Genomic DNA, 13,385 nt, shown 5'->3' with positions numbered 1-13,385 from the left:
CCGTGTCTCTTTTATATACACGGGTGTGCTTATCTTTTGTTCGTGTTTATAACCGATAGCTCATAGCTTACTAGCTCGCGGTGGGACCAGTGCCTAATGAAAGTTCAAGTTAAAAGTGTATATAGCCTGACAACAGTTTATTTAACCCTGAGATAGTGTCGCTGCAAACAGCTTACATATGGCAATAATGTGTACACGTCATGTATAGTTGGGGTAGTGGGCATTGGCTTCATGTTGATACTCAGAAACATTGCTTACAGAGAATTTGGTTCTTTCAATTTACCTATTCGTCAAAATCTGATTCTAAATATTCAATATTTATATATTCTTCGTTTTCTGACTCTGACGAAGTCTGATTTTCATCAGATGTTGTGTCGCTTTCAGGACCACTAACCTCGATTATAAAACGTTCAGTTTCCAATTCGATTATAGGACCTTTATATTCCTATAATCATCTTCAATTTTTTTAACATGGTCACAGCAATTGCTCCAATTTTCTTGAGTTACTTCCTACACGATACGATAACCAGTTCAATACAACCGCACTATAAAACGTCAATACCGGTCATGTCAACAACCAACTTTAAAACATTGTTTATTGGAATGCTATGTAATCCTTCGTCTTTTTTAAGCTGTAAGTATTTGATTGCATTCACTACATTTTTTTTCACGGTTTTGGAATATTTTTTGTCATTTTTGTAATAAAACCGTTTATATTTGAATATATCCGTAGATATTTTCTATTTGTTTACATCGGTGACATTCGATGACATCCAACGTTCGTTGTCAAAGAGTACTTGTTGCCAGTAAAAGAAATTAGTACCATTGAAAATCCGCAAAATGGCGAGGGTCAAATAAACTGTGGTCAGGCTTTAATTATAATGAATTACGAACAAAAATAGTAGCCCTTTCCAAGTAAATTACGAAAGTCGTTCTCGCGGCAAGTTATTTACAGTTTATAAGTTATTTCTGGTTTTTCATTCAGTTGTGATATATCGAAATTTTTATTGTGAAAGCTCAATTGCAAAAGCGGACTAACGGGCTGCAGACTTTTCTTGGTCTAACTCTAGAGTCTGTTCGGAAAGAGAAGAGTCGTGGAATATAATTGGGCCCCGTACATTGGAATGTACGACGGGGTGGAAGACTCTTTTCTTTCCGCATAGACTTTACGTACAGTGGCCCATTTCTCGAACGGTATTAGACTAATAATATTAGTCCACGGACTGTCAAATCGTATGAGTTGCCATGACAACACATTAATAATATAAAGCAGGCCACTGACGAGCCTTCCAAATGGATGCCGTTAGAAGAGATTCATCCAAATGGACGGCATCCTAATATTAAACATTGTACGTTTTTGACATTCACGGACCGATTTTGGACTGCAGCCACGCTATTTGGACTGTTGGAAGGCTCGTCAGTGGCCACCTTTGGACCCCAAATGGGCCCCTTTATGGTCAAAGTGAGATGATACCTGCATATCCGCTATACACCGATAGCTCAGCAACAGCATGGCTCCTAAGGCGGCGCAGGTGAGCAGGTTCCGTGGGTCCCAGGCGCTGGTGATAATGGGCACGGAACTCATCTGCCAGTCATGGCTCAGCGTCCAGGGGCACAGTAGCAGCCACCAGTTGAAAGCGGCCAGGTAGCAGAATGTCATGAGCCTAGACAAGAATAAATAGTTTACCCCAAACACGGGATCTTCACAGACTAGCTAATTCCTTTACATCCAAACCGATCCTCCTGGGAAGCGATTTTTGAAATTTGTTCGATTTCGGCATCCATCGTGAACTAATAGTTGATTCACTCAAATATCTGCTTGGCGTTATAATTTCATTTTTTTACTTTAAAAATATGTAAAAACCGGGCAAGTGCGAGTCGGACTCGCGCACGAAGGGTTCCGTACCATAATGCAAAAAAAAAAGCAAAAAAAAAACGGTCACCCATCCACCACCACTCCTGACGTTGCTTAACTTTGGTCAAAAATCACGTTTGTTGTATGGGAGCCCCATTTAAATCTTTATTTTATTCTGTTTTTAGTATTTGTTGTTATAGCGGCAACAGAAATACATCATCTGTGAAAATTTCTGTCTAGCTATCACGGTTCGTGAGATACAGCCTGGTGACAGACGGACGGACGGACGGACGGACGGACAGCGAAGTCTTAGTAATAGGGTCCCGTTTTACCCTTTGGGTACGGAACCCTAAAAATTAACTTGCTAAGTAATAAAACAAACCTTACCTAACAAAGAAGCTGGGATGAAACGCCGCCGGATTGTCCTGGTTGGAGAAAGCCGGCAGCGATCCCTGCAGCAGCGACAGCCGGAAGGAAACCAGCAGTGCCATCGACAACATCAGCTTCACCGTTCGCATTGTTAGCCGCGTGCACTTCCCCATCTCCAGGGAACTTAGTGATCTAAAGGAAAATCCAATAAATAAATATTATAGATAATTATAGGACATTATTACACAATTTTTCTTAAGCTCAAGAAACCTTGTGTTGGGGCACAGAGCGGACACGCCATACATCAAAAATCATTTGCGTTTATATGTGTGCGGCACGTCTGTACACGCGTCATTGTGTATGTGTAGATGAGTCGCTATACTGAGATGACGCCAGAAGTCCGCCAGATTCATGTCGCGGCCAGTCGCGGGGCGAGATAATGCGAGTCGGGGCGGGGCTGTGCGTGGCCGTTCTGTAGGTATGATAATACTATATCTACTTAATCTGTGGTTGGGGTACTCTGACAACAACATATACATTTCAAACAGACAGAATATAATTATAATGACTGTATTTTCAGCAGCACATAAACCTAAGGATCTATGGTCGTATGTGGCTTTCCATCAGAGAAGGGTGCTTATGTACATAATGACTTTTCCTGACTTAACGCACTATGCACATGGAGCATAAGAACCTTTCTTAAAAAAGGAAAGCCACAGCAGAAATCAAATAAAATGGAATTTAAAAAAACTCAATACTAATTTGTTGCCATGTTTAAGCATTTTACGTCAAAAATGTGACAGTTACGTAGGAATATTAAAAGTTTAAATCAATAAATGACCTTTATGAGTACTTACTTCTTCATAAAAGGCCAGCACTTGTAGAAGTCGAACACTAGGTTAATCAGAAGGATGGTGAGTCCGGTCTCCTTGGCCAGCATACTTAGCGCCCCGAGCATTATGCTTAGCCATACGCATTTCTTGTTTTTCGATGGTCTGTAAAAATGGATGGCGTTAGATCTTAAAGTATTCTTTTAGTCACCCCTAGAGAACCTGAGGACTTAAGGGGCCCACTGACTACCAGTCCACCGGATGATATCGGCCTGTCTATTAAACGCAAAATTTGACAGTTCCGAACAACTGACAGGCCGACATTGTACAGCTAACTGGTAATCTGTAGGCCCCTTTAAAATCGAGCACTAAGCGCCACTTGCAAACCCGATGTTAACCGGTTAAACTGTTAAACCAGTGTCAAATTGTACGGGTAACCATGGTTACACCAGGTTTAACCGGTTAACCCCGGGTTGGTGGAAAGGTGCAAGTGGCGCTTGACGTTGGCAAGGCGCTGCATAGTTACCGTCGCGCGGGGCGGGCGCTTTTAATAACTTAAGACGAAACAGGAGCTGAGTTTTAAATATTTTAGGTAAATATACCTGTCTCGCTAACGGAAGCGGCTCCTAAAACTAGTGCGATAAGGACAAGGCGAAAAATCCTGCATAAAAATCTCAAAAATCGAAGTTTCGTACTCGACTGTTTCCTCCTCCAAAACTAAACCAATCGTAACCAAATTTGGAAATCTAAATGATTATGAAATTATCTGTGTCGGACCGTTTTGCTTTTTTGGCTAATTGATATCAGTTTTGAATACTACGCCTCTCATTGCGGCATATTCAATTAGGCCATTTTGGCCATTATTGAAGGGCTCTAGCGTCTTAAAAACAATAATATCACAAAAAGCAAAACAGCCCGACACAGATATTGAATTAATCTGTGTTGAAAAAATCATTGCTCTAGCATCAAAACCCACGGAGGAAACAGTCGAGTACGTTTGTATGGAGAAATTACCACTCCTGTTGGCTCTTAAATGAAAATGTTAGAAGAGAATTATAAATAAATACCTGTGATAGAGAAGCAGCGACGCAAGGAAGAGTATGCAAGCTAACACGTCGGCTCTGCCCACAACACCAGCCACCTGTAGACAAAAAATATGCTTATAAAAAATTCATAAGATTATTTAAGGACCCTGCACATGACTGAACGCTTCTTTCATTTTTTTCATATTATCTGTATGCCTCCTGTTTCCGTGAAAATAATACATATTACCAAAGTTTGGAGTTTGGAAGCAAAGGCAAGGATAGGTAAATTATAATGGCGTTATAAACGTGTATCCTCAGTTAGCTATTAATCTTTTTTCTCAATATGTAACTTATGTATTTGTAAGAAACGAGTAAGAAACGGATAAAATATATATCATAAGAAAGGGATTAAATTATTGGAATTCCAAGGAGAGACTTTACGAGCTGGGACCCGTTTCTCAAAAGCTTGTAACTTGTAAATGGATGTCACTTTTTGACAGCTTTTGTTAGAAATGGACCTCCACTTGTATTACAAGTTACAAGCTTTTGAGAAATGGGCCCCTGGTGTGGTAAAATTATTTTTCCACGGAACCTAAGTATTACAATTGCTCAATCAGTGTATTTACGTAGATTTTGTTTCTAAACAACATTTTTGTATGGTTTGTTTGCCTTGAACAAGCTACATAACGAGTGAAACGTTTAACTTACTGAGCTGACTTTGGAACTAGGTCGATCTCGATAAAATTTTCCTCAATAGAGAGAATACTTTTGATGCGTAAATGACTATTAGTTGCAAATACAATAGATATTTTTTATTGTTATTGGCAGCCTACAAAGTCCCACTGCTGGGCAAAAGCAAAGAATAGAGATATGTTTAACATGTAGAGCAATTAACTGCAAAAGATAATTTTGAACGCGAACTGGCCCCGTAGACGACATGTCAATCGCTAACGCTCCGTAGCGAACGAAACGCAACTGTCACTGTCACACTAATATGGAAGAGTGATAGAGAGAGACAAAGCGATTCGATAGCGAAGCGCAAGCGATCGTCACCTTGGCTAGGCCACCTGTATAGATATACAGTGTGGAAAGATAAGTCGAGCCCTGGAGGGAAACTACCTTAAATCCTTAAGCTGGCTCATTTTACTTAAAGGAGACATTCCTTTATTTTTAAAAAGAAACAAAACTGCATTCAAAGATTTTCTAAACCTCGCTTCCTCGCCCGGGACTCGAACCGACTAAAAATTCCAAAAAATAAAAACTCTCAATTTTATTCTACTAGTCGATACAATTAATGTTAATAATAACATTTCTCCAAGAAACATTAGGTCTTACACTCGTCTGTCGTACAAAATATACATAAAATCGAATATTTAGTACTCAAGATTTTTTTAGACAATACAAATTGAAGAAAAAAAGAAAAACACTTTGAATGCAGTTTTGTTTCTTTTTAAAAATAATGGAAGGTCTTCTTTAATTAAAATGGGCCAGCTTATCTTTCCACACTGTATATTGGAAAAGTATTCCAGGGTATTTTTGGCGCGTTGCTTCATCTGCTACTATTGATGCGGACTATACTAATGACTCATAATGACCTGAGTCATGAAAATCTCTCATGCCCCGCATTGCGGGGCCCTAACGACCAACGAAAACGGTTCCCTACGGCATTTGTTATTGAAATCTCCCGTACCCCTCGTGCGGGTCATATCGATAAATAAAACTGGGCCTTTAGTAAATCTTTGCAGTAGTCTTTGTCTGATCAACATATAATTTAATTTTTGTTATTTTTAAACAGTTGCCTATTTTTATATAAATATAATTTAAATTCTAATATCAAAGAAAGATTAATTTCTGATCCACTTTCACGGTTACAGTTGTAATCTTAGCTATGCTATGCTATGCTATGATTCAAATTAGTATAATGGACGTTGTACTTAACCTTTCGGAAAGAAAAATTCATAACACACCGTAAAGGTCTGTCTCTGTTAAATGATAAATGAGCGAGGGGGACGGTAGATGTAAAAGCGCGCTTTGTTTCCATGAATATGAAATTTTATTTCCCTCCTGACTTTTGTTTATTCTAAAAGTCGTGTTATTGCCATTCTTATGGCTGTAATGAATCTCAGGTCGTTTATGGCCATATAAACGGAGAGCTAGTCACGAATAATGGTATATTATAATGAGAGCCATCAAACTTAACTAGACAGTTAGTTTCCTATAATATTTATTGATCGAGGTCACAGAATGCAGGTTGGATTTTCGCATTTAGCACAAAGTTATTGTTATAACAAAGTTTAAGTTTTTTGCTCCACACATTATACTTTTAATAATATTTTTATCGCATAATGCGCGTTTTATTAAATGCAAAACTAACTAAGTTTTTGTAGTGAAATAAGCAATGTCCCACTTTTCTCGATTTGGGACTACAGTATGCCGTTGAACAACTACCCGACGGCGCCCGCAACTAGTAATAAGGATAGTACCCATCAAACTAGGAGTAGCTTCGTGGCTCTTACCATCATATACCATTTTCCGAGACTAGCTCTTAGTTTAATAGGTTACTCGAAAGCCAGTGTTTAGTTCTTGTAGTTACTACCGCATGACCTCAATTCATTACCTAGCTACCTACCTACCTATACGTAAAAATATAATTTATTGCATTAGTATGAATGCCTTATAAAATTTGGGGCAATATGCGACACGGAGTTATATATATATATATCTTTGGCGATAGTTCAATGTATTTTTCGTTAACGATTATGTACAACAACTATTTACATTCCCACGAGAAATAAAAACTAGGTTTATTTTTTTTTATCTAAATTTAAAATAATAAATAGTAGCCATTCATTTGAAAAGAAATGTCGAAATTCAATTTTGCAAGTTCAAAAATTTACAATATATATCTGAAAAGGGTTACCTATATTAAATAGTAGAAATGAATTACACATCCTTATATCACACGAAAATGATTGCAAGCTTGAACACATAGTTTAACTTTTTTCTATATTTTTTTGAACCCCGCCTTTAGTCAAAAATTTACCCCTACCCCTCCTTAAATCAATCTGTAAGTCATAAAGACCAACTATGCAAAAGGAAATTCCTTCATCATCATTTGCCCTATAATTAACTCAGATAAGCCCAAAACTAAAAACCCTTTCCACTGGATTTTTAAATGTTTTTTTTTAATATATTGTCACTACAAAAAAACGCGCTGTCATACAAGTAATAATGAAGTGACGTATATTCTCACCGCTTCAGTATGTACAGGGTGCACAGCGAACAGTAGCGCCGCAAGCAACGCAAACGGCCGCTGTAGTCGTGCGACTGTGATGCATGCGCGTGCGACTAACGCGCAACATATCGCGTGCAGCACTACGTTGCTAACGTGATACCACCACGGCTTGAGGCCGGAGAGCGCATGGTTCAGTCTGAAACAAAACAAAAGAAAAATTTAAACCCGACATTAAATTAATTAGGAAACGTTATCTGAGAATCGTTGCTAGTATACGGGGCGATTTTATTATGTCTGACCAAGTGACCACAGTCTGAATAATTGAAGAAAGATAGTTTATTATTCAAATAGGCATTTAATTTAATGCGCTTATGAACGTCAAATAAAGCTACTTTTTTGTGATTTTTTTTTCGCGATTTCGGCGTAGGCCTCATAATAAAAGTTGCTCAGTATTTTAACCTATAAAGTATCTACGTAGAGTATGAACGGTGGTTAAAATTTCACGTTTTGTATCTGCTCATAATCACGGTCGTTAAACAACAAATAATACGTTGAGAAATCACGTGACATGTGACATTGAATTTATCATTGCCATGTTCATATTTTATTCATGACATGAATGTGTGAGGCTCCATTTGTGGAATCAAAAAGAAAATACCCCCAAACTACCACTTCAATATTCTTACGGTCTTCTTAAAGTCGCAAATTCTTTCATACGACTGACTGGAAATGCTTTTAAATAATGAATATAGGAAAATAACCTGTGAAAATCATTGAATTTTTGCTTGTTTCATACCCTACCCATAAAATGTGATCGATATGCACTAACTCTAGTTTTAAAGAGCATTATTTCCTACAGTTCAGATACTCATTTTATTAATTTAATTATAATTGCTTTATAGAATATTCTAAAGTACCTAAGTTCTGAATAAAATATTGAGACCATAATTATTTTACTACACATACACAAGAGCCTTGACCTTCTGATCGATGTACTCGTACTTAACGACAGCCGTAAAATTCATTTCAATTTATTAGTTGCTGTAGACATTTATTTCGTGTCATTAAAAGGAAGGACTATTTACACACTTAGACAAACTTTCCGTCGTGTGTCTACATTATAAGTAAATATTTAAAAACGATTGGACAGGCAGCACAATCAATAGGTAAATAAAGAAAAAAAAATTAAAAACTAGTACCTATATTATGCTTTTGCTATAACCGGAATTATTGGAATGTTCTTTATGCTCACCAGTGTAACTGTAAAATAGTTTTATTTATTTGTGTGATGAGTAACTCGATGAGTCGCTTTTTTTATGCATAACTCACAATTCAGCATACTGTGAGACTATTAAATTGACTGGTTGGATAGTTTCCAGAATATTATTTGACTATTTATGTCTTTAACTAACCTAAAAACAGAAAATATGTCTAAACTCAAATATTGTTACTAAGCAATAATAGGTACTTATTATCCATACTACGTTCTTCTTTTAATAGAATTTAAATGCCGGGTACTGGAGATATTATTGAACGAAATACACGATATCGAGTGGTCGAAATTCAAAAATCGGCCCCCTGTACTACAAACCTCAAGAAGAAGGATATTTTTCACGCTTCCTGCTTTTATACAAGCATCATTCTAATATTCAAAAAATCTTAACTCACGAAGACCGCCAACCAACAAGCGTCATTCATTCCAACAGCATCGTTCTGAGGTAAATTGTGGGGAAAAGGGTCTCACGTAGTCACTCACCGAGATTGCTGAGCGTCCGTATAGGAACCGTGTTGCTTCCATTTATCAGCAAGTTCAAAATATATGTCGACCTGTGGAGGCTGTCCTTTGTGCTCGCTTGGACTCAGAAAAGCAACGGATGCAGGACTTATACTGAATGAAAGTGAAGATAAAAATGCATAATAATGTATTTGCTGAATTATATATAGTTAAAAAAGTGGTTATAGGTATTTAGGTTCAAGAGAATTATACTTGTGTTTCTTGAGAAGCTTCAAAATATTTAACAAAATACTAAAGGAAAAGACATTTTTTTGTATGAAAAACACTTGGACGTTAAGAGCTCCTAACACATCCCGTTTTTGTGAGTAGTTTTAGCCAGTACACTGGCGAACTGTAAATTGCAAAGAGGAAGCTTCCTAGACCTGTTAAGGCTGTGCTGTTGGATATTTCGGAGCAATACTCAGATACGGGACAAAGAGTCTTAATTGTAAAAATATAACTAGTTAGGTACATATGGTAAAGTGCAATTATATACTTATGCTTATTTCAATAAATGAATATTTTCTACACAATTATGTAAAACAATTATTTAACTACACAATACATAACACATTAAAGCTTTGTCGTTAGCGACCCAACACAACATAATACTTCTCTGTGAACTCTGATGAAAACAGTCGTCTAACAAAACGGTGTCACGCGTATTACTCCGAAAATGTTCCGCGCGGGAAAATTGAACGAAAGATAGAACTTTTAGACCCGATGTTCAGAAAAACGGCCGTCGCCAACACGCCCACCAAATTGGAACACCTTCTAATCAAAAGTTACACCACAGAATTGCAACAATATCGGGTTATGACTTATTTGAAACGGATCTTTTTTTAGGGATCCGTATTCCGTCTCCGAAAGGAGTCAATGGAACTCTTAACCTATTAAAGTGACCGAACGATTTTTATGCAGGTAGCACGTGCGGTTTTACTTAACAATAGACAAAGGATTAGCCGTCCGGGGCCAGCTACAAATCGAACGACTATTACCTACTTAGTTCGACTGTTTCACTTTCAATAGATAAGTCTCTGGAAGAGGGTACCCGTTTTACATATTATAAGTAGTAATAACATGCCAATATTTTATGATAATTCTTATAACAAGAGGAGAAAATTTTCGTGTTATAAATGAAAGTGAAAATTAAAATGTTTACATTATTTGTATTGTATGTTCTATTAGAACTGTCAAACTTAAAAACATCTAAGTTGGCTTGATTAAAATAGAAATTTAAGCAATATATAGGTAATATCGAAATTAACGAATAATGAAGTATGTAAGTCTGACTAAAAAAACAAGACCTTAGTAAGTATTATTAATAATTAATAAATTTAATAATTAATATAGTTACATAAATAATAACAAAAAGTGCGATGGTACAGAACCCTCAGTACACGAGTCGCACTACACCAGGTACACTATCTAAGTACACTTGACTTTCTACATAAAAGCTGATTGAGCCGCGTTTTAAGGTTATCTAGAAATAACAGGGATTATGTCACGGAATCAACCGCGATATTTCCAAGTTTATGTCTTCGAGGCCATAAGGTTTGATTGGTTCCTTGTATCTTTAGAAAAAGACACTTATTTTTTATTGGTATCCATATGTCGGCTTCGTATCGTATTTAGAGTGGCTATATCGGGTTATGCAGGGCATATTTTTATGGTTATCCCGAGTCTATTTATTTTTTGTTATGCCACTGAGCACAGAGGTATAAAAGTCCCCAAGTATATAATAAACCCTTATTTTCTCTTTCCATTAGTACCTACGTGTACGATTGCCACGTGAAATAATCCTAGATGGGATAAATATGGTACTTAAAGTGCGGTAGGAGCTAAGATACATTTGTAGCTAAACATACATTTTTAATTCTGTAAAACATGGGCAAGTTGTATTATTTGCTCGATTTTACAAATCCCAAAGCTATCGACAACAACAATTACAAAAACGACCACGGTGCAAGGATATCACTGTACGCAAACTGCATGGACTCACTCCTTGATTGCTTTTTAACAGACCAAGCCGTGTATACTTCTTACTTGCGTGAGCGTCGGCGAAGCGAGCTCTCAGGTCTACCAGTGTACCGTGATCTCGAGATATGTAGGATATGATAAGATATTTAATCGATAAACACATTTGGAGCATTCCATGAAATTGTCTACCGTTGTCCCGTACACACACGAAGTTTCTGAAGATTTAAAGGTATAAGAGTTTCCTTTTCTATGACAAATGGTCAAAAGTATGCACCGAAAAATAATTGCCTGCTTTAAATGCCGAGAAAAAAGTCGCAACACGGGAAATACAATGCGTTTGTACGGGACAGCCCGTGGAATGCTCCATTTAAAGAATTATTTAATAAAATAAATGGTACAAACTTAATACTTAAGTACCTTATAAAATAAAACATATTAGTGTTGGTTTAGCTCAAGTTTTTGAAGTCACCAACTTCGGGTGTTTAATGTTTCGAAAAAGTAAGTTTTTATTTACATAAGTACCCTTTAAAAAGTCGCTATAGAACAAATGCTAAAATGGCTTGAACAAGTCTCAAAATATGAAAATAAAGAAGAAAACTTGTTAGATTAGATTTCTTTACATATTTTATACTCGTGCATATCAACTCTCAACTTGCTAGCAGGTAGGGACTTCGGAACAATTACTCAGCTGGCAGACTGGGATCATCAAAAAGGAGCCATAATCAAAATACTTATTTTATCAGTACTGCAATATCACATAAAAATACTTACTCGCACTTATTCTTATTTACAGAAAATGGTTTACTCGGTTCATATAAAATAAAATGGTTCAAGTCTCCCATATGGGCAAGTATCCCGCACTCTCCGTACTCGGTAAGCGTGTGTAATGGCCTCGTGCCGATATAGTCCGGGCGCTGCCGTTGATTTGTTCTACGTGGCCAGGTTTCCTATTAGCAGTCTCAGTTTGTTTGGAACGAACCGATACATTCTAATTACCGCTACATTATGATGTATGTCTTTGGACTTTAGAACCTTTGATGTTGTGTTTTAAACTCTGATTTTTAGTTCCATGGAATTCTGACGTTTCCTGGCAGGCGAAAAACTACTCCATAAAGATGTGACTTCCGTATTGACGGTACATACCTAATCATAACACTTCGGAACAAGGGAGAAAGCTTTATTTTTTTCTACGTACTTACAATATGTGACCCTTCATCTGTTTCGTATGTCCACCCTATTCATAAAAAAATCAGCTTAAAATGCAGTTGCGTGATGCAGGGTCGCGTGCCCCTAAATGTTTTATAATGACAACCTCGGCACAATGTCCTTTTGTGTGTGCTTTTTATTGTCCACTAATGGTCCTTTTGTGATAAAAGATAGCCTAGTGCTTTAACCGATTTACGTGATTGACGATGGTGATAGCATGTTCGATCGTTTGATGATCTGGTATATCGCTACTTGGTGGTTCCTACCAATTAATATAGAAATATTTAGAGTGTTGTAAATTTGAAGTGTGCCAGATAAATCTGCAACTGATTTAATTTAAAGGTCCTTTTATATCTACAAATGTATATATTATACATTTACGGCGTGGGCGTGCATTGAATCCTAAACGTAGTTACGTGGTAGTTACCTAAGTGTTAACGCCCAAAGAGGAAATAATTTTGCTGCCATGACTCATAATTATAATTACTAACTATAGATATAAGTTATTGTAATACCTAACCCTATATATGGACCATATGTTCGAAATAAAAATATTTCATTTCATTTCATTTCATAGTGATTTTCACCTATGAGGAAATTATTATGTTTCAGAGTATTATTTAAGCTACAAAAATAGTATGCACATAATGAATTATACAGAAATTCTAATCGATTACGAGCATACCTACCTACTTTAATCATAATTATTTCATTGTGTTAAAAAAAAATTCTGGCAATAAAATGTCGTAGAACATAAAAGTGCCACTTTCCTCGCTTCAAGAAGGGAAAAAAAACCTTTTTGAAACAGGAGATGTGAAAATACAACATAATAAAATAAATAAATAAATCATTTATTCAAGCGAAATAAATTGTACAACTTTTTTCTTCTGCCAAACTGCAGGACAGTTTGTTGGCAGAAGGAACTCCCATAAAACGTAGATGGGTAGTAGTTAATTTGTTAAGTACAATGCAAGTATATTCTGTGGCAGTGCCCAGCCATATTCGAACTTTAAGATGCGTCAAATAATAGATATGGACACGATATGGATCGTAATATGTATAATGTCAGTGTCAAACAAGTGTCAAAAGTGAGGTTTCTACAAACAAAAAC

General features: G+C 36.7%; 1 protein-coding gene across 1 annotated transcript in view; it reads right to left on the bottom strand.

The window, feature by feature from the left end:
- The window catches only part of LOC134666751 (protein O-mannosyl-transferase TMTC1-like), a 103,791-nt gene that overhangs the window by 8,579 nt on the left and 81,827 nt on the right, over positions 1 to 13,385 (bottom strand). The window contains exons 3-7 of the mRNA XM_063524021.1: positions 7,333 to 7,510; positions 4,122 to 4,195; positions 3,082 to 3,219; positions 2,243 to 2,416; positions 1,475 to 1,664 (exon numbers count right to left, since the gene is read on the bottom strand). Coding sequence (XP_063380091.1) covers positions 1,475 to 1,664; positions 2,243 to 2,416; positions 3,082 to 3,219; positions 4,122 to 4,195; positions 7,333 to 7,510 — 754 coding nt within the window. The remainder of the gene's footprint in view (positions 1 to 1,474; positions 1,665 to 2,242; positions 2,417 to 3,081; positions 3,220 to 4,121; positions 4,196 to 7,332; positions 7,511 to 13,385) is intronic.

This window comes from Cydia fagiglandana, chromosome 8 (assembly GCF_963556715.1).
Source record: "Cydia fagiglandana chromosome 8, ilCydFagi1.1, whole genome shotgun sequence".
Taxonomy (NCBI): Eukaryota; Metazoa; Arthropoda; class Insecta; order Lepidoptera; family Tortricidae; genus Cydia; species Cydia fagiglandana.
This window is presented reverse-complemented; position numbering and strand designations above follow the sequence as displayed.